Consider the following 21922-nt stretch of genomic DNA (forward strand, 5'->3'; position numbering starts at 1 on the left):
AGTTTTTCACATAAAGGAAATAGAATGACTAATTCTAAAGTATTAATAATTAATAAATTTACAGGGTTTTACTTTCGAAGGAAGATCTAATAAATTATTCTTCCTTGGAACAGGTTTCCCTTCCGTTGTATCGGAAATTAAATATTTTTTTATTTAAACCTTCCCGCTTCCTTCTTAAAGGATTTAACTAAAGAGAATCCGGCCAATCACATTCCATTGTTAGAGTTGCGTAATAAAAGGTAACTCGGCTCGTAACAATGCTGTCACATGGAGCAAATTTAGAATAGATTTTAACCAATCAAAAATGGAGTCTCTTAAAGCAAATATTACCTTGCTGTAAGAGACTAAATTTTGCTTTGTTGAAATCTACTGTGCTACACGGAGAAAAAAAGGAGAACCGCTTGATAACGCAGTTGTGAGCTGTTCTCACTCGTCAGGGAATCAAAAAAAAATCAATGTCTTCAGAAACAATGAAATTTTCACTAATAAAATCAATTATATCAATAGAAAACTATTTTTTGTCTTGAAAACATGTTTTAAAAAAAGTATTCCAAAGTTAAAAAATTTGATGGCCCTGAAAAGGGCCGATTGTATGCAGATGATAATGATGACGTGTATATTTAACCGCCGAAACCATAAAGGGTGCGGCCTTGACGTTTCAAAGCATAGACGACGTCCATGGCGGTGACAGTCTTCCTCTTGGCGTGCTCGGTGTAAGTGACGGCGTCACGGATCACGTTCTCAAGGAACACTTTGAGAACACCACGAGTTTCCTCGTAGATCAATCCGGAGATACGTTTCACTCCACCACGACGAGCCAAACGACGGATGGCTGGCTTGGTGATACCTTGGATGTTATCACGCAAAACTTTGCGATGCCGCTTTGCTCCTCCTTTTCCCAAACCTTTACCTCCCTTTCCGCGACCAGTCATTTTTGCAGATAATAAAGTTTGTACGTCAAACTCGAACGAAGAACAAACTGAGAATGCTTTTCGAGGGAAGTGAGCATTATTTTATAACATCGTGTGGCACACTTCTCCCACCACAATTTCAATCTACCAATCGTGTTGCTAGTTTCCCCTCCCTTTAGCTGCTTATTGAAGAGAAGGGTCGAAAGTCCATAAATACAGCATTTTCCCCGCCGTACATCATTGTTTTGTTAGTCTCCGAACTTGCAGCATCGTCATGGCACGTACCAAGCAAACCGCTCGTAAATCCACTGGTGGTAAGGCACCAAGGAAACAACTCGCCACCAAGGCCGCCAGAAAGAGCGCGCCTGCAACTGGTGGAGTGAAAAAACCCCATCGTTACAGGCCAGGAACCGTCGCTCTCCGTGAGATCCGTCGTTACCAGAAGAGCACTGAGCTCCTCATCCGCAAACTTCCTTTCCAACGTTTGGTCCGTGAGATCGCTCAAGATTTCAAGACCGACTTGCGTTTCCAGAGCTCTGCTGTGATGGCTCTCCAGGAGGCTAGCGAGGCTTACCTCGTCGGTCTCTTCGAAGACACCAACTTGTGTGCCATCCACGCCAAGAGAGTCACCATCATGCCAAAAGACATCCAATTGGCTCGTCGTATCCGAGGAGAACGTGCTTAAATTTTTTACAACACCTTCCAAACACAATCGGCCCTTTTCAGGGCCAACACATTTTCTTACGTTGAAGTATTCTTGTTCATTTCAGATATTTTTTTAGTTTGTCTACTCATTTAGTTTCTTCTTTTGCACACTATTTTTTAAAATGAGTTGAGGATCTATAGTATAAGGCAGAGTAGTTTATGGTAGTCAAATATATTAGTTTTTTTCAGTATGTTTATTTATTTAATTAAAATTTTATATTTTCAATTTATATTAGTATATACCTACTTGTAAGAAACACAGAATTTTTTTTGGTCAGGGAAAAGACGAAATTTGTAAAACCTGCTCGCCATCCTATTTTTCTAGTGGACATTAGTAATCTTTATAAATATAATATAATAATAATATTCTAATAATTACATAACTATTTTAGGTATGATTTTAAAATTAAAAATTTATCATGTTTTCTTTCTGTATTTTGATATTATTATATCCTGAAAAGTGTCGAAATTTTTTAATTCGAAGAAAATCTAAATGATTTAAATTCAATATAGATATCTCTTTTAACAATAGTTTTTAACTTTTATAGTCTTAAAATAATTTGTCTTAAAATTTTTAAGTTTTAAATACTAAATAAATTTTTTTTATTTCTTTGTAAAACATAAATTAAATAGATGTAATTAATTACAAATATAATAGTATTTATTATTATAATTAATGTTAATAGAAATGATTCTGCTTATGTTATTTCAAGATTTTACAATGAATTTTAATAACACTTATTTTGAAATGAAATTCAAAGTAACCATAATTATAAATTAAAAATTTAATTTATTATTAGTATTTATACATTACAATTATTACGTTACTGTTAATAATGTAATAATAAGTTATTATTGCTACCTATTGTACTTAGTTAAAAGTTTTTTTATTTTTTGTTATAACTAGTTAAACATTTATCAAAACAATTTTATATTCCAATTTAAGATTTTTTAAAATGGTCTATAAAACCTGGAAAAGTCATGTAATTTAAAAGTTATCTTTTTGTGGCAACTCTGTATTATTTGGACGATATGTTTATTTGTCATTTAATTAATAAATATTTAAATACAAACTTAAAATAATATATAATATACTGTATTACATTAAAAAAGGCACTTTTAAAATTCATTCTATTGATTAATATATATATGCTAAAAGTAGTAAATATAGGAGTTATAATCGTGACGCGAGAAAATATTTTTGCAGTTCTTGAGTCTATAGTTAAAATTAAATTTCTCAAAAAAAACATGTTTAACATTTATAAATATACATATAACTATGCTAACAAAATTTTTTCATTTTTTCATTATTGATCAAGACATCCACTCTAAACGTTTGCTTACCATTTCAAAAGTTAGAACTGATGCACAACTTTAACTACTCGTAACACCTTCAATTTACTATTAACAAAAAAATAAATTAAATATCCATAACGAGAGATAAATACAGAATTGATTTCAAAAATAAAATTTTTAATAAAAGAATTTGTTAACGTATTTTTTATAATTTTCGAAACTTGATACGACTGACAGCTGAAAGCAGAGCTTCGAAAAATGCTAAATTTTACCTAAAAATGCTATAAAAAAATAATGTTTTTTTTATAAGTCAAAAAGTACAATAATCGTAAAATTAAAATTAAAGATATTTACAACAATATGTCAAAGTTTTAACACTTAAAAGTTGACAAATGTTTTGAATGTCGTTCCCAAGTTAGCAAGAATTCGAACAGCAAGCGGCCTAAGAGCGCAGGGGACTTTCTTCACCGTCCGTACAATTCAATAGGTCACCGATCGAGTGAAAAAATTATTATTACTGTCTCACCAGTTGCGTCGAGAGTATATCAAGAGTTCTTAAACTTTTTTTTCGAATAGTTTCATTATCGAAATGACTGATAAAGTAGAATCACCAGCTGCGCCTGCAGTTGCAACTCCTAAAAAGGCTGCAGCTGCGAAGGCAAAAAAGCCCCGTGCTAAAGCCAGTCATCCACCAGCATCAGAGATGGTTAATGCAGCCATCGCATCTTTGAAGGAGAGAGGTGGCTCTTCCCTGCAAGCCATCAAGAAATACATCGCTGCCACCTACAAAGTCGATGTCGAGAAGCAAGCCCCTTTCATCAGAAAGTACCTCAAAGCTGCAGTTGCCAATAAGGCCTTGATCCAAACTAAAGGAAAAGGAGCTGCAGGATCCTTCAAATTGAACGTCACCAAGGCTGAAGGTAAAACTAAGCCCAAGGCTAAGACTCCTGCTGCTAAACCCAAAGCTGCTGCTCCTAAGGCTAAGAAAGCAGCTTCTCCGAAAAAGGCTGTGGCAGCCAAGACCAAGAAAGCTGTTGCCGAAAAGAAGAAGACCCCGAAAGTTGCGGCAAAACCACCAAAGGCAAAATCCACCGCTGCCAAACCTAAAACCACTAAAGCTGCTCCAAAAAAGGCAAAAGCTTCCCCGAAGAAAGCTGCTGCACCAAAAGCAAAAAAGCCCGCGGCAAAGAAGGTTGCCAAGAAGTAAGATGGTGAAAATGTTATTCTTGTGACATTTTCAAAGCATGATTGTAAACAAACGGCCCTTTTCAGGGCCACCACTCGTTTTATACGAAGGAATTTCTTTTGATCTGTAAAACAATTTATTCCTATTTAATTATGTTACAACACTTTCTGTTCGTTTTACGATAATAAAGTTCACAATGCTTTATAATAAAAACTGAATATAGAAATCAAGGCATATGAAATAAGTAATGGGTGAAAATTTCCCAACTGGGCCACTTAAAACTGAATTTTCAAATTTAAAACATTTTTTTTCATAATCTATTGCAGGAAGCCGAATTAAAATCATAAAATGCTTTTTTAAAAAAATTAAGTTTTTAATTATTTATTAACAACTGAATATTTTGTTACCTTTCCACTAAATTTGCAATTACTCTGTTGCTTGTAAATGAAATTTAATAAAATTTGGTGACAATATAGAAAAATTATGTCTCTTTGAAATGCAATAGAATTTCAATTAATCTTTACTGTTTATGCAAAAAAATTGTTTATTTAATGAACAAATGTATATTTAAACTATTTCTCATATGTATAGGAAAAAATTTCAAAAACCACAGAAATCTACACTTTGTCAACTTTAATTTAAAAAAAAACTTAGTACATTTAAAAAATGAGTAAATAACGTGAATTTGATAAGTGACGTCCTACACTGTGGATCCTACACTGTGGATCCTACACTGTGGATCCTACACTCCTAATTCTACACTGTGGATTCTACACTGTGGATTCTACACTGTAGACTCTACAATGTGGATTCTACACTGCGGACTCTACACTGTGGATCCTACACTGCGGATCCAAAACTCCTGATTCTACACTGTGGATTCTACACTGTGGATCCTACACTGTGGATTCTACACTGTTGATCCTACACTGTTTATTCTACACTGTGGATTCTACACTGCGGACTCAACACTGTGGAATCTACACTGTGGATCCTACACTCCTGATTCTACACTGTGGATTCTACACTGTTGATCCTACACTGTTTATTCCACACTGTGGATTCTACACTGTAGACTCTACAATGTGGATTCTACACTCCTGATTCTACACTGTGGATTCTACACTGTGGAATCTACACTGTGGATCCTACACTCCTAATTATACACTGTGGATTCTACACTGTGGATTCTACACTGTAGACTCTACAATGCGGATTCTACACTGCGGACTCTACACTGTTGATCCTACACTGCGGATCCTACACTCCTGATTCTACACTGTGGATTCTACACTGTGGATTTTACACTGTGGATTCTACACTGTGGATTCTACACTGTGGATCCTACACTCCTAATTCTACACTGTGGATTCTACACTGCGGATTCTACACTGTAGACTCTACAATGTGGATCCTCCACTGTGGATCCTACACTGTGGATCCTACACTGTGGATTCTACACTGTGGATTCTACACTGCGGACTCTACACTGTTGATCCTACACTGCGGATCCTACACTCCTGATTCTACACTGTGGATTCTACACTGTGGATTCTACACTGTGGATCCTACACTCCTAATTCTACACTGTGGATTCTACACTGCGGATTCTACACTGTAGACTCTACAATGTGGATCCTCCACTGTGGATCCTACACTGTGGATCCTACACTGTGGATTCTACACTGTGGATTCTACACTGCGGACTCTACACTGTGGATCCTACACTGCGGATCCTACACTCCTGATTCTACACTGTGGATTCTACACTGTTGATCCTACACTGTTTATTCTACACTGTGGATTCTACACTGTTTATTCCACACTGTGGATTCTACACTGTAGACTCTACAATGTGGATTCTACACTCCTGATTCTACACTGTGGATCCTACACTCCTAATTCTACACTTTGGATTCTACACTGTGGATTCTACACTGTAGACTCTACAATGTGGATTCTACACTGCGGACTCTACACTGTTGATCCTACACTGCGGATCCTACACTCCTGATTCTGCACTGTGGATTCTACACTGTGGATCCTACACTGTGGATTCTACACTGTGGATTCTACACTGTGGATTCTACACTGTTGATCCTACACTGTTTATTCTACACTGTGGATTCTACACTGTAGACTCTACACTGTGGATCCTACACTGCGGATCCAACACTCCTGATTCTACACTGTGGATTCTACACTGTGGATCCTACACTGTGGATTCTACACTGTGGATTCTACACTGTTGATCCTACACTGTTTATTCTACACTGTGGATTCTACACTGCGGACTCAACACTGTGGATTCTACACTGTGGATCCTACACTGTGGATTCTACACTGCGGACTCAACACTGTGGATTCTACACTGTGGATTCTACACTGTGTATTCTACACTGTGTATTCTACACTGTGGATTCTACACTGTAGATCCTACACTGCGGATTCTACACTGCAGACTCTACACTGTAGATCCTACACTGCGGATCCTACACTCCTGATTCTACACTGTGGAATCTACACTGTGGATCCTACACTCCTAATTCTACACTGTGGATTCTACACTGTGGATTCTACACTGTAGACTCCACAATGTGGATTCTACACTGCGGACTCTACACTGTGGATCCTACACTGCGGATCCAACACTCCTGATTCTACACTGTGGATTCTACACTGTGGATCCTACACTGCGGATTCTACACTGTGGATTCTACACTGTGGATTCTACACTGTTGATCCTACACTGCTTATTCTACACTGTGGATTCTACACTGCGGACTCAACACTGTGGATCCTACACTGCGGATCCTACACTCCTGATTCTACACTGTGGATTCTACACTGTTGATCCTACACTGTTTATTCCACACTGTGGATTCTACACTGTAGACTCTACAATGTGGATTCTACACTCCTGATTCTACACTGTGGATTCTACTCTGTGGAATCTACACTGTGGATCCTACACTCCTAATTATACACTGTGGATTCTACACTGTGGATTCTACACTGTAGACTCTACAATGCGGATTCTACACTGCGGACTCTACACTGTTGATCCTACACTGCGGATCCTACACTCCTGATTCTACACTGTGGATTCTACACTGCGGACTCTACACTTCTGATTCTACACTGTGGATTCTACACTGTGGAATCTGCACTGTGGATCCTACACTCCTAATTCTACACTGTGGATTCTACACTGTGGATTCTACACTGTGGATTCTACACTGTAGATCCTACACTGCGGATTCTACACTGCAGACTCTACACTGTAGATCCTACACTGCGGATCCTACACTCCTGATTGTACACTGTGGATTCTTCTCTGTGGATTCTTCACTGTGGATCCTACACTCCTAATTTTACACTGTGGATTCTACACTGTAGACTCTACAATGTGGATTCTACACTGCGGACTCTACACTGTGGATCCTACACTGCGGATCCTACACTCCTGATTCTACACTGTGGATTCTACACTGTGGAATCTACACTGTGGATCCTACACTCCTAATTCTACACTGTGGATTCTACACTGTGGATTCTACACTGTAGACTCTACAATGTGGATTCTACACTGCGGACTCTACACTGTGGATCCTACACTGCGGATCCAACACTCCTGATTCTACACTGTGGATTCTACACTGTGGATCCTACACTGTGGATTCTACACTGTGGATTCTACACTGTTGATCCTACACTGTTTATTCTACACTGTGGATTCTACACTGCGGACTCAACACTGTGGATCCTACACTGCGGATCCTACACTCCTGATTCTACACTGTGGATTCTACACTGTTGATCCTACACTGTTTATTCCACACTGTGGATTCTACACTGTAGACTCTACAATGTGGATTCTACACTCCTGATTCTACACTGTGGATTCTACACTGTGGAATCTACACTGTGGATCCTACACTCCTAATTATACACTGTGGATTCTACACTGTGGATTCTACACTGTAGACTCTACAATGCGGATTCTACACTGCGGACTCTACACTGTTGATCCTACACTGCGGATCCTACACTCCTGATTCTACACTGTGGATTCTACACTGTGGATCCTACACTCCTAATTCTACACTGTGGATTCTACACTGCGGATTCTACACTGTAGACTCTACAATGTGGATCCTCCACTGTGGATCCTACACTGTGGATCCTACACTGTGGATCCTACACTGTGGATTCTACACTGTGGATTCTACACTGCGGACTCTACACTGTGGATCCTACACTGCGGATCCTACACTCCTGATTCTACACTGTGGATTCTACACTGTTGATCCTACACTGTTTATTCTACACTGTGGATTCTACACTGTTTATTCCACACTGTGGATTCTACACTGTAGACTCTACAATGTGGATTCTACACTCCTGATTCTACACTGTGGATCCTACACTCCTAATTCTACACTTTGGATTCTACACTGTGGATTCTACACTGTAGACTCTACAATGTGGATTCTACACTGCGGACTCTACACTGTTGATCCTACACTGCGGATCCTACACTCCTGATTCTGCACTGTGGATTCTACACTGTGGATCCTACACTGTGGATTCTACACTGTGGATTCTACACTGTGGATTCTACACTGTTGATCCTACACTGTTTATTCTACACTGTGGATTCTACACTGTAGACTCTACACTGTGGATCCTACACTGCGGATCCAACACTCCTGATTCTACACTGTGGATTCTACACTGTGGATCCTACACTGTGGATTCTACACTGTGGATTCTACACTGTTGATCCTACACTGTTTATTCTACACTGTGGATTCTACACAGCGGACTCAACACTGTGGATCCTACACTGCGGATCCTACACTCCTGATTCTACACTGTGGATTCTACACTGTTGATCCTACACTGTTTATTCCACACTGTGGATTCTACACTGTAGACTCTACAATTTGGATTCTACACTCCTGATTCTACACTGTGGATTCTACACTGTGGAATCTACACTGTGTATCCTACACTCCTAATTATACACTGTGGATTCTACACTGTAGACTCTACAATGCGGATTCTACACTACGGACTCTACACTGTTGATCCTACACTGCGGATCCTACAATCCTGATTCTACACTGTGGATTCTACGCTGCGGACTCTACACTCCTGATTCTACACTGTGGATTCTACACTGTGGATTCTACACTGTGGATCCTACACTCCTAATTCTACACTGTGGATTCTACACTGCGGATTCTACACTGTAGACTCTACAATGTGGATCCTCCACTGTGGATCCTACACTGTGGATCCTACACTGTGGATTCTACACTGTGGATTCTACACTGCGGACTCTACACTGTGGATCCTACACTGCGGATCCTACACTCCTGATTCTACACTGTGGATTCTACACTGTTGATCCTACACTGTTTATTCTACACTGTTTATTCCACACTGTGGATTCTACACTGTAGACTCTACAATGTGGATCCTCCACTGTGGATCCTACACTGTTGATCCTACACTGTTTATTCCACACTGTGGATTCTACACTGTGGAATCTACACTGTGGATCCTACACTCCTAATTATACACTGTGGATTCTACACTGTGGATTCTACACTGTAGACTCTACAATGCGGATTCTACACTGCGGACTCTACACTGTTGATCCTACACTGCGGATCCTACACTCCTGATTCTACACTGTGGATTCTACACTGTGGATTCTACACTGTGGATTCTACACTGTGGATTCTACACTGTGGATCCTACACTCCTAATTCTACACTGTGGATTCTACACTGCGGATTCTACACTGTAGACTCTACAATGTGGATCCTCCACTGTGGATCCTACACTGTGGATCCTACACTGTGGATTCTACACTGTGGATTCTACACTGCGGACTCTACACTGTGGATCCTACACTGCGGATCCTACACTCCTGATTCTACACTGTGGATTCTACACTGTTGATCCTACACTGTTTATTCTACACTGTGGATTCTACACTGTTTATTCCACACTGTGGATTCTACACTGTAGACTCTACAATGTGGATTCTACACTCCTGATTCTACACTGTGGATCCTACACTCCTAATTCTACACTTTGGATTCTACACTGTGGATTCTACACTGTAGACTCTACAATGTGGATTCTACACTGCGGACTCTACACTGTTGATCCTACACTGCGGATCCTACACTCCTGATTCTACACTCTGGATTCTACACTGCGGACTTTACACTCCTGATTCTACACTGTGGATTCTACACTGTGGATTCTACACTGTGGATCCTACACTCCTAATTCTACACTGTGGATTCTACACTGTAGACTCTACAATGTGGATCCTCCACTGTGGATCCTACACTGTGGATCCTACACTGTGGATTCTACACTGTGGATTCTACACTGCGGACTCTACACTGTGGATCCTACACTGCGGATCCTACACTCCTGATTCTACACTGTGGATTCTACACTGTTGATCCTACACTGTTTATTCTACACTGTGGATTCTACACTGTTTATTCCACACTGTGGATTCTACACTGTAGACTCTACAATGTGGATTCTACACTGCGGACTCTACACTGTTGATCCTACACTGCGGATCCTACACTCCTGATTCTGCACTGTGGATTCTACACTGTGGATCCTACACTGTGGATTCTACACTGTGGATCCTACACTGCGGATCCTACACTCCTGATTCTACACTGTTGATCCTACACTGTTTATTCTACACTGTGGATTCTACACTGTAGACTCTACAATGTGGATTCTACACTGCGGACTCTACACTGTGGATCCTACACTGCGGATCCTACACTCCTGATTCTACACTGTGGATTCTACACTGTTGATCCTACACTGTTTATTCTACACTGTGGATTCTACACTGTTGATCCTACACTGTTTATTCCACACTGTGGATTCTACACTGTAGACTCTACAATGTGGATTCTACACTGCAGACCTTACACTGTAAATCCTACAATGTGGATTTTACACTGTGGATCCTACACTCCTAATTCTACACTGTGGATTCTACTCTGTGGATTCTACACTGTAGACTCTACAATGTGGATTCTACACTGCGGACTCTACACTCCTGATTCTACACTGTGGATTCTACACTGTGGATTCTACACTGTGGATCCTACACTCCTAATTCTACACTGTGGATTCTACACTGTTGATCCTACACTGTTTATTCCACACTGTGGATTCTACACTGTAGACTCTACAATGCGGATTCTACACTGCAGACCTTACACTGTAAATCCTACACTGTGGATTTTACACTGTGGATCCTACACTCCTAATTCTACACTGTGGATTCTACTCTGTGAATTCTACACTGTGGATTCTACAATGTGGATTCTACACTGCAGACTCTACAATGTGGATTCTACACAGCGGACTCTACACTCCTGATTCTACACTGTGGATTCTACACTGTGGATTCTACACTGCGGATCCTACACTCCTGATTCTACACTGTGGATTCTACACTGTTGATCCTACACTGTTTATTCTACACTGTGGATTCTACACTGTTGATCCTACACTGTTTATTCCACACTGTGGATTCTACACTGTAGACTCTACAATGTGGATTCTACACTGTGGATTCTACTCTGTGGATTCTACACTGTAGACTCTACAATGTGGATTCTACACTGCGGACTCTACACTCCTGATTCTACACTGTGGATTCTACACTGTGGATTCTACACTGTGGATTCTACACTGTGGATCCTACACTCCTAATTCTACACTGTGGATTCTACACTGTTGATCCTACACTGTTTATTCCACACTGTGGATTCTACACTGTAGACTCTACAATGCGGATTCTACACTGCAGACCTTACACTGTAAATCCTACACTGTGGATTTTACACTGTGGATCCTACACTCCTAATTCTACACTGTGGATTCTACTCTGTGAATTCTACACTGTGGAATCTACACTGTGGATTCTACACTGTAGACTCTACAATGTGGATTCTACACAGCGGACTCTACACTCCTGATTCTACACTGTGGATTCTACACTGTGGATTCTACACTGTGGATCCTACACTCCTAATTCTACACTGTGGATTCTACACTCCTAATTCTACACTGTGGATTCTACACTGTGGATTCTACACTGTAGACTCTACAATGTGGATTCTACACTGCGGACTCTACACTGTGGATCCTACACTGCGGATCCTACACTCCTGATTCTACACTGTGGATTCTACACTGTTGATCCTACACTGTTTATTCCACACTGTGGATTCTACACTGTAGACTCTACAATGTGGATTCTACACTGCAGACCTTACACTGTAAATCCTACAATGTGGATTCTACACTGCAGACCTTACACTGTAAATCCTACAATGTGGATTCTACACTGTGGATCCTACAATGCGGATCCTAGACTTTGTAAGTACACTGTGTATGTAATTATAAATGTTTATAAATTTTGCATTACTGATACATATTATCCAATGTAGTAATGAGAGTGCTCCATTGATAGAGTTTGAACTAGTTCTTTATTTGGGTAATTTTTTACCGTTTAAATTAATTTTAAAAAATCCAAACAATTTATTGATAGTAATGCTAATAATATAGAGTGTAGATCAGAAAACTCTATTTTAGAAAAAAGTAATTAGAATACTTTTTTTTACATTTTTGCAAAATAATTTGAGACAGCATAGAAAATATAGTCTTGGTAAATGTACAGTTTTACCGATAAATAATGTATTGATCAAACTTAAATTCTTTTACTTTAAAATTACAATTAGTGTTCAATTGAAATCAAAGTGATTTATAACCACAATTATAAATGTTATCAGTTAAATTAAAAAGAAGTTTTTTAAAGCAGTACACATGATACCCAAATTTTGAATGGCATGCGACGCACAAGCTAAGTAGTCTTTCTTCACCGTCCGTGTGGTTCACTAAGTCATCGATCGCCTGCGAAAATTTTCATTTCTCTTTTGCCAGTTGAGTTGAGAGGATTGGACTAGTTATTCAACTTTTCTTGAAATTTTTAACAAATATATTTTGTTTATTCGAAATGGCAGATAAAGTAGAATCTCCAGCTGCACCCGCAGTTACAACTCCTAAGAAGGCGGCAACTCCTAAAGCGAAGCAACCTCGCACAAAAGCCGCTCACCCACCAGCATCTGAAATGGTAGTTGCAGCTATCACAGCTTTGAAGGAAAAAGGCGGTTCTTCTCTCCAAGCCATCAAGAAATATATTGCTGGTACTTATGCAGTTGATGTGGAGAAGCAAGCGACTTTCATCAGAAAGTATCTTAAAGCTGCTGTTGCCAACAAAACGCTGATTCAAACCAAGGGAAAAGGTGCTGCAGGATCCTTCAAATTGAATGTCGCCAAAGCTGAGGCCAAGGCAAAAACCAAGACTGCTACAGCTAAACCTAAAGCTGCTGCATCCAAGGCTAAAAAAGTAGCATCTCCGAAGAAGGCTGTAGCTGTCAAGGCCAAGAAAGCTGTTGCCGAGAAGAAAAAGACTCCTAAGGTTGCAGCCAAACCACCAAAGGCCAAGTCTACCACTGCCAAGCCTAAGGTGACCAAGGCTTCTCCCAAGAAGGCAAAGGCACCTGTTGCCGCCAAGAAAGCTGCACCAAAACCCAAAAAGACAGTGGCAAAGAAGGTTGCAAAAAAATAAGGAGGGAATGTTATATAACAGTAACATTTTCAGAACTCATCGATAACAAACGGCCCTTTTCAGGGCCACAAATTATTTTTTACGTAATGGTTTGTTTTGTTCCTTCAACAAATATTTTATTAAAATACAAATAAATTGCTAAATTAAACTAAGTATTATTTTATCATACAATTAAATCAAAATAAAAAATTATTCAGAACTTTAGGGACAGCAATAATTTTTCTCCAATTATCTTCGATGAAACATTTTTTTGTTAATATTTTTTGTAGTAAATTTATTTATTCTTTCGAGGCAATATGTCAGATATATGCTGTAATTTACAAGTACACATTTAATTAATGTAACTGCACTTAAAAAAATATAATAGATTTGACTACAATTAAGTACTCTGCCTAGTACAATAGGTCATCAACTCAATTTAAAAAGTAGAATTCACTATAAGAATGTAGTTACAATAACTAAGAATATAGTTGATAGAAAGATGTTTTGCAGTTGTTTCAGTCTTTTTGTAAATGATTCAACTACAATTTTTAGTAAATTGATCAGCTAATCATTAACTCCATAAAATATATTTAGACATCAAATATCCAATTACAACATTTTAAAAAAGGTTACGCCTCCATATTTTATATTTTCATAAAACGTCCATTACTTTAAAGAAATTTTAATAAACTTCATTTACCAGTGAACGACTTCTACAAAATACAAATGATAATTTAGTTATAATTTATCTAATAGTTCAAATTTATCTTAATAATTTATTATTTATAATGTTAAACCAAAATAATTTCAACGTAAAAAAATGTGTTGGCCCTGAAAAGGGCCGATTGTATTTGGAAGGTGTTGGAAAAAAATTAAGCACGTTCTCCTCGGATACGACGAGCCAATTGGATGTCTTTTGGCATGATGGTGACTCTCTTGGCGTGGATGGCGCACAAGTTGGTGTCTTCGAAGAGACCGACGAGGTAAGCCTCGCTAGCCTCCTGGAGAGCCATCACAGCAGAGCTCTGGAAACGCAAGTCGGTCTTGAAATCTTGAGCGATCTCACGGACCAAACGTTGGAAAGGAAGCTTGCGGATGAGGAGTTCAGTGCTCTTTTGATAACGACGGATCTCACGGAGAGCGACGGTTCCTGGCCTGTAACGATGGGGTTTTTTCACTCCACCAGTTGCAGGCGCGCTCTTTCTGGCGGCCTTGGTGGCGAGTTGTTTCCTTGGTGCCTTACCACCGGTGGATTTACGAGCGGTTTGCTTGGTACGTGCCATGACGATGCTTTAAGTTCGGAGACTAACAAAACAATGAAATTTTGCGGGAAAAATGCTGTATTTATGGACTTTCGACCCTTCTGTTCAATAAGCAGCTAAAGGGAGGGGAAACTAACAACACGATTGGTAGATTGAAATTGTGGTGGGAGAAGTGTGCCACACGATGTTATAAAATAATGCTCACTTCGCTGGAAAAGCATTCTCAGTTTGTTCTTCGTTCGATTTTGACGTACGAACTTTATTATCTGCAAAAATGACTGGTCGCGGAAAGGGAGGTAAAGGTTTGGGAAAAGGAGGAGCAAAGCGGCATCGCAAAGTTTTGCGTGATAACATCCAAGGTATCACCAAGCCAGCCATCCGTCGTTTGGCTCGTCGTGGTGGAGTGAAACGTATCTCCGGATTGATCTACGAGGAAACTCGTGGTGTTCTCAAAGTGTTCCTTGAGAACGTGATCCGTGACGCCGTCACTTACACCGAGCACGCCAAGAGGAAGACTGTCACCGCCATGGACGTCGTCTATGCTTTGAAACGTCAAGGCCGCACCCTTTACGGTTTCGGCGGTTAAATATACACGTCATCATCATCATCATTTGCATACAATCGGCCCTTTTCAGGGCCACCAAATTTTCTAACTTTGGAATTCTTTTTTTTAAAACATGTTTTCAAAACAAAAAATTGTTTCCTGTTGATAATTGATTTTATTAGAGGAAAATCCTTAGGCGAGTTAAATTAAATGTGATCTGTGAAGGTAAAAAATTATTTAATAAAATTGAAAAGGTAAATGTAAAAAAGAAAGTTTTTTTTTATTTTACATAAAGTATACTATTATTTCACATCCGTCAATTATACTGCCGTACGATGTAAAAACTTAGTTAAGTCATATTTTTGACAAAAATGAGTTTTTGGTATCAATGGATTCGTAAGAAAAAACTGCGTCTGATTACGTTATTAAAAATTGTTTATTTTAATTATTTATTGCAAAAAATAGTTATTAAAAATCTACAAAAACCCAGAAAATGAAAGAATACTTGATAAAAACTCAGTTAACTCGAGTTGAGTAGTCCAAAAATCGTAGGAAGCGTTGAGATCGAGCATAAGATACGAAATAAAAACTTAGTTAACTCGACTTGAGTGTTTTCTCTTTCGAAAAGTGGCATGAGCCGGACACTGCATTTCGATGGGAGCAAGCGTAAGTCAACTTCGTTAAAGTTCAGAATTGTTATAAATGAAGTATAGAATCCCAACCTTTTCTTCCCTCTAAAACCCTTTAAAGAACATAAAAATACCATTTGAAACGCTATAGAAACTTTTACCATTGGACACTAAACACATGTTGACCAGATATAAAAAAGACTCACTAAATCAACGAAAGTCAAATACTAATAACACAAAACATCAAATATCGGATATGAAATACTTTTTTTTAATCCTTCTTTTGGGTTTTCCCAAAGCAGGCTACTCCAGAATAACACGTATATATGGTTGTTATAAAATACATGAGAATATTTTTGACCTGCAACATAAAAAAGGCTGTTGCTTTCTCGAAACCTATACACTTTATTTCCTTACACCAATAATAGCTTTTCATAGAGAGAAATTTAAAATATAATGGTGGTAACAATAAACTAATATTGGCTTAAAAATGTTAAAGAAAAAATTAATTCCTTCGTAAAAAAATTTGTTGGCCCTGAAAAGGGCCGATTGTTTTCGGAGATCAAGATTTAGATTTACTTGGAGCTGGTGTACTTGGTGACAGCCTTTGTTCCTTCAGAGACGGCGTGTTTGGCAAGTTCACCAGGAAGGAGAAGCCTGACAGCGGTTTGGATTTCCCGGGAGGTGATGGTGGACCTCTTGTTGTAGTGGGCCAAGCGGGAAGATTCGGCAGCGATACGTTCAAAGATGTCGTTGACGAAGCTGTTCATGATGCTCATGGCCTTGCTGGAGACTCCAGTGTCGGGATGGACTTGTTTCAATACCTTGTAGATGTAGATGGCATAGCTTTCCTTCCTCTTGCGCTTCTTTTTCTTATCAGTCTTGGTGATATTTTTTTGAGCCTTGCCGGCTTTTTTCACAGCTTTTCCACTTGCTTTAGGAGGCATTTTGGATATTCAGAGACAAACACGTGTAAACTCAATGAGAATACGGAGTGAATTGATACTCCGACCACAAACCGGGTTTCTTTTATGTTCTGTCGCAGTGGCTATGCTACATTGTGATTGGTTCGTGCACTCGCTGTAAATGCCCACCTGTCACAGTATTGTGATAGAAGAATAGTGGTGGGGGACCCTAATGGAAGTGCATAAATAGTCGATTTTACTGAAATTTTTGTATTAGTCATCCAACCTTTGAGTTGTTCGTTACGTTGCTACTAAACTAAATCGAAAAAATGTCCGGACGTGGAAAAGGAGGCAAAGTCAAGGGAAAGTCAAAGACTCGTTCCAACAGAGCTGGACTTCAATTCCCAGTTGGTCGTATCCATCGTCTCTTGCGCAAGGGAAACTACGCTGAGCGAGTTGGTGCCGGAGCTCCAGTCTACCTCGCAGCAGTAATGGAATACTTGGCTGCCGAAGTTTTGGAATTGGCAGGAAATGCCGCTCGCGACAACAAGAAGACCAGAATCATCCCCCGTCATCTCCAACTAGCCATCAGGAATGACGAGGAATTGAACAAACTTCTTTCTGGAGTCACCATCGCTCAAGGTGGTGTTCTTCCAAACATCCAAGCTGTTCTTTTGCCCAAGAAGACCGAAAAGAAAGCTTAAATTTCTATCCACATCCTCTCTAAAACAATCGGCCCTTTTCAGGGCCATCAAATCTTTTTTACGTGTGAATCTTTGTTTCTTGCATTATAATATTTTATTTTCTCATTATTTACTAAGCGGTGCAGTGTATTGAAAATCCTTAGTTTTTTTTTATGCTTTTTAATACATTTTTTAAAGGAATTATAGTTTTAAAAAATGTTCCCTTATTTAATATTGTATCTAGTTATTTCAGTGACCATACATTTCAGGGGAAATGTCGTGAAACGATGATTAGACCTTCCCTTATGCTACTAAAATGTTGGAAGTAGGGATTGAAAAGTGGGAGTTTTTACTTTTGGCCTTCCTTACACCAAGATAAAAAATTTATTAGTTTTGAATAAAAACGTATATTTAAATCATTTTTATTTATTTCAAATAAATATTTTATTTAAATTAAATAAATAAATGTTTGTTTGAAATTGTCGTATATGTTTCTTACAAATAAACAATTTTATTAGTACTTTTTAAAAAGGTACATTTGTGGCAAATAAATAATATATTTAATTCAAATAAAAGTTTATTCGAGTTTAACGCAAGCATGCGCAGAATACTGTATACGATATAACTTTAAAGATGTCGGACGTAGTGAAAACGAGGTGACAGATTAAGGCGACCAAGCAGTTGTTTGTACAAGGATTGATTATTATTTGATTAAAACAAATACTAATTTCAGGATAATTAAAGAAATGTTTTTATTCGCGAGTGTTTATTAATTAAATCACACTTTCCTTTTATTTTGAGTGCCTTTCTCCCTGTTGTGTCTCCAATGTGAAGCAGAATTCAAATCAGCTTATCAATTGACACACAGAAATGGAAATTGTTATGTTTCAACAATATCCACGGAACATACAAAAAAATAACCACGAAATGTAAAAATTTAAGATTTACAAATTTGAATTAAAAATTTGAATTATATCAATTCCAGAATATATGGCTGAATACCAGGCAATTTTGCAATTAAATATATTACATTCAAAACTTTTTATTTATTTGTGTATGACATCAACAAAGGTAAGTTAACAAAAGTTTACGAATTTATTCCTGATTTAATAGATACACTAAAAAAAAATTTATTTGGATCAAATAAAAAGTATTTGACCCAAATACATCGTTTACTTGTCTATTATCCAATAAATATGTATTTGAACGAAATACACATTAACTTAACCAAAGTATATTAATTAATCGTATTAAATAAATAGTTATTTGAATCAAATACAACTAATAACTTACTGTCTCATCATTAAAAGAAACCACTAACAATAATGATCAAGATGAATATAACGATGATCAAAAATATGATGATCTTGACGATGATCATACTGTTGATAATCATACTAATGATGATCTTGATATATCATACTGATGATTATAATGATGCACACAATGAAAACATAAACAGGAAAAATAATAGAAAGAGAAGGTAGATATAAATACGAATTAAGAGAATTAGTAATTTAATTTAAATTTAAAGTTTTTTTTATAAATAAGAATTTTTATAGATTATTATTTAAAGAATAAATTTATTTCATATTTTTTTCTTTAAATTATTTAGAAAGTGAAATAATAAAAATTATTTTAAAAAATTGCTCAAATTAATAATAATTGAATAAAATCATATGTTATATTAAAGTAAAAATTATTTAAAAATTAATGGTAAAAGTTAAATAATTTTAAAATTATTATTTTTTGAGAATTTAAAGATTTTAGAAAATGAAAATAAGTTAGAGAAAAATGATTGACAGGTAGACAATGGCATTGTTCTTGGCGAGAATTGCCAATGTATTATTATTTCTTGGGAGAAGCGCCCTGCGTAAAGTGTGTAAATTCGTTTTTCTGTCTCTTTTATCTGAACAGTTTTAAACTGAATTCATAAACTACATAACCAATAATTGCAAATCGATTTTAATAGTGAGATTATCACAAAATCAAGGTGTGTTTGTATTTAATTTTATTTATTTATAATTACTAAGTTAAACTAAAAGTAAATTTCATTCTATTCAGAATTGAGAGAATTAATAAGGAAAGACTCACAATCGTTTTTATAAACAAAGAAAAACTATATTGTCAGATTAATTGTTTATTTACATTTCTTAAATAAAAATAACTAATTCTTTTATTCATTATTATTATTATTTTCTTTAGCATCAAAATTCTTTGAAACGATAAACAATCAATTGTTTAAAAAAGTAAAAGAATTTTGAAAAGTTAATAACAAAAGCTAAAAAACTAAATAATTATTGGAAAGATTCCTCTAATTTAGTTTGAAAAGCGACAAATAATTTAAAAATAAAAGAGAAGAATATAGATATATATAAGTATAATATAGAATTTGGAAAAGCAAAAAAAAAGATAAATACTAACGTATTTTCATTCATAAATTTTACTACACGTTAACAATCTTATCTGATGATATAGTTAGCACGTGTTTCATTATATTGAACCCAGACAGCACCGTTTTTCGCAGGGAGTTCGCGGGGAGTTCCCCGTGTTAAGTTCGGAAACTAAGTTGGGGAGCTTCAGGGGAAGTTCAGGCGAGCTCTATATGTCCTCGGTTTTATAACTCGCTGTGAGAAGTTCAGGATAGTTATCCGATTAAGTTTGCCGAAAAATTGTGGATAAAAGTTTAGGAAATATTAAATTTTGAGTTTTTCAGAAATTTGCTTTGTGAATTTCTTTAAAACTATCTCCGGAAAGTACTCTAAAGATATATAGACAAATTACCTGTAAAATTAAAATGCAAGTTTTCAGTGAATTTTATAAGGTAAGTTTATTATAAATGTTTTATAATATTTATTAAATAAAAGTAAAATTAAAAAAATTTATTTTTCCCTTATTGCGCTTTCTTTTATTTTTCCCCAACATCATCATAATTATGATCCTCAGTATGATCATCTTCATGATCATCATCATCATGATCAACAGTATTATCAACGTCATGATCATCATAATTATGATCATCAGTATGATCATCCTCAGTATAATCATCAGTATGATCATCCTCAGTATGATCATCATCATGATCATCCTTAGTATGATCATCATCATCATCATCCTCAGTATGATCATCATTATGATAATCATCATCATGATCATCATAATTATGATCATCAGTATGATCATCCTCAGTATGATCATCATCATGATCATCATCATGATCATCATCATCATGATCCTCAGTATGATCATCATTAGTATGATCATCAACAGTATGATCATCGTCATGATCATCAACAGTATGAACATCGTCATCATCATCATACTTAAAATCATCAGTATGATCATCATCTTGATCATAATTACTATGTTCATCGTCAAGTTCATCATTAGTATGATCATCATCATGATAATCATCATCATGATCAGCAGTATTATCATCGTCATGATAATCATCATCATGATCAACAGTATCATCATCGTCATAATCATCATCTTGATCATCATTACTATGTTCATCATTAGTATGATCATCAACAGTATGATCATCGTCATGATCATCATAATAATTATCATCAGTATGATCATCCTCAGTATGATCATCCTCAGTATGATCATCCTCAGTATGATCATCGTCATGATCATCATAATAATGATCATCAGTATGATCATCCTCAGTGTGATCATCATCATGATCATCAGTATGATCATCATCTTGTTCATCATTAGTATGATCATCATCATGATCATCATCATCATGATCAACAGTATTACCATCGTCATGATTATCATCATCATGATCAACAGTATCATCTTCGTCATGATCATCAGTATGATCATCATCTTGATCATCATTACTATGTTCATCATTAGTATGATCATCAACAGTATGATCATCGTCATGATCATCATAATTATGATCATCAGTATGATCATCCTCAGTATGAACATCATCATGATCAACAGTATTATCATCGTCATGATCATCATCATCATGATCAACAGTATTACCATCGTCATGATTATCATCATCATGATCAACAGTATCATCTTCGTCATGATCATCAGTATGATCATCATCTTGATCATCATTACTATGTTCATCATTAGTATGATCAT

General features: G+C 36.9%; 7 protein-coding genes across 7 annotated transcripts; 5 read left to right on the forward strand and 2 right to left on the reverse strand.

Annotated features, from left to right (window-relative positions):
* Positions 1-575: 575 nt before the first annotated feature.
* On the reverse strand, positions 576-15078 carry LOC127286059 (histone H3-like). Its single transcript, XM_051312351.1, has 2 exons — positions 14738-15078; positions 576-948 (listed from the first exon to the last, which is right to left on the reverse strand). Exons 1-2 carry the CDS (start codon positions 15064-15066, stop codon positions 621-623), a joined length of 657 nt encoding a protein of 218 aa, XP_051168308.1. The 5' UTR covers positions 15067-15078; the 3' UTR covers positions 576-620.
* On the forward strand, positions 1167-1912 carry LOC127286054 (histone H3). Its single transcript, XM_051312347.1, has one exon. It carries the CDS (start codon positions 1186-1188, stop codon positions 1594-1596), a length of 411 nt encoding a protein of 136 aa, XP_051168304.1. The 5' UTR covers positions 1167-1185; the 3' UTR covers positions 1597-1912.
* LOC127286052 (histone H1C-like) lies at positions 3447-4189 on the forward strand. The gene has a single exon (XM_051312344.1). The coding sequence runs from the start codon at positions 3502-3504 to the stop codon at positions 4117-4119; it is 618 nt and encodes a 205-aa protein (XP_051168301.1). The 5' UTR covers positions 3447-3501; the 3' UTR covers positions 4120-4189.
* Positions 13114-13995, forward strand: LOC127286053 (late histone H1-like). The gene has a single exon (XM_051312346.1). The coding sequence runs from the start codon at positions 13187-13189 to the stop codon at positions 13799-13801; it is 615 nt and encodes a 204-aa protein (XP_051168303.1). The 5' UTR covers positions 13114-13186; the 3' UTR covers positions 13802-13995.
* Positions 15079-15270: 192 nt separating the features above from the next.
* On the forward strand, positions 15271-15666 carry LOC127286058 (histone H4). The gene has a single exon (XM_051312350.1). The coding sequence runs from the start codon at positions 15320-15322 to the stop codon at positions 15629-15631; it is 312 nt and encodes a 103-aa protein (XP_051168307.1). The 5' UTR covers positions 15271-15319; the 3' UTR covers positions 15632-15666.
* A 1116-nt stretch (positions 15667-16782) lies between these two features.
* Positions 16783-17226, reverse strand: LOC127286057 (histone H2B). The gene has a single exon (XM_051312349.1). The coding sequence runs from the start codon at positions 17163-17165 to the stop codon at positions 16794-16796; it is 372 nt and encodes a 123-aa protein (XP_051168306.1). The 5' UTR covers positions 17166-17226; the 3' UTR covers positions 16783-16793.
* Positions 17227-17365: 139 nt separating this feature from the next.
* LOC127285902 (histone H2A) lies at positions 17366-17855 on the forward strand. Its single transcript, XM_051312108.1, has one exon. The coding sequence runs from the start codon at positions 17453-17455 to the stop codon at positions 17825-17827; it is 375 nt and encodes a 124-aa protein (XP_051168065.1). The 5' UTR covers positions 17366-17452; the 3' UTR covers positions 17828-17855.
* Positions 17856-21922: the final 4067 nt, after the last annotated feature.

Source organism: Leptopilina boulardi, unplaced genomic scaffold, assembly GCF_019393585.1.
Source record: "Leptopilina boulardi isolate dan_hultmark-lab unplaced genomic scaffold, ZJU_Lbou_2.1 LbouV2_342, whole genome shotgun sequence".
In the NCBI taxonomy this organism is placed as follows: Eukaryota; Metazoa; Arthropoda; class Insecta; order Hymenoptera; family Figitidae; genus Leptopilina; species Leptopilina boulardi.

Excerpts from the sequence above, each read along its gene's own strand:
- LOC127286058 (XM_051312350.1), top strand. The coding sequence starts at position 15,320 with ATGACTGGTCGCGGAAAGGGAGGTAAAGGTTTGGGAAAAGGAGGAGCA.
- LOC127286052 (XM_051312344.1), top strand. The coding sequence starts at position 3,502 with ATGACTGATAAAGTAGAATCACCAGCTGCGCCTGCAGTTGCAACTCCT.
- LOC127286054 (XM_051312347.1), top strand. The coding sequence starts at position 1,186 with ATGGCACGTACCAAGCAAACCGCTCGTAAATCCACTGGTGGTAAGGCA.
- LOC127286053 (XM_051312346.1), top strand. The coding sequence starts at position 13,187 with ATGGCAGATAAAGTAGAATCTCCAGCTGCACCCGCAGTTACAACTCCT.
- LOC127286057 (XM_051312349.1), bottom strand. The coding sequence starts at position 17,165 with ATGCCTCCTAAAGCAAGTGGAAAAGCTGTGAAAAAAGCCGGCAAGGCT.
- LOC127285902 (XM_051312108.1), top strand. The coding sequence starts at position 17,453 with ATGTCCGGACGTGGAAAAGGAGGCAAAGTCAAGGGAAAGTCAAAGACT.
- LOC127286059 (XM_051312351.1), bottom strand. The coding sequence starts at position 15,066 with ATGGCACGTACCAAGCAAACCGCTCGTAAATCCACCGGTGGTAAGGCA. Across the intron at positions 949-14,737 it reads CTCTTCGAAGACACCAACTT|TTTATTATCTGCAAAAATGA; the intron begins GTGCGCCATCCA and ends TGACGTACAAAC.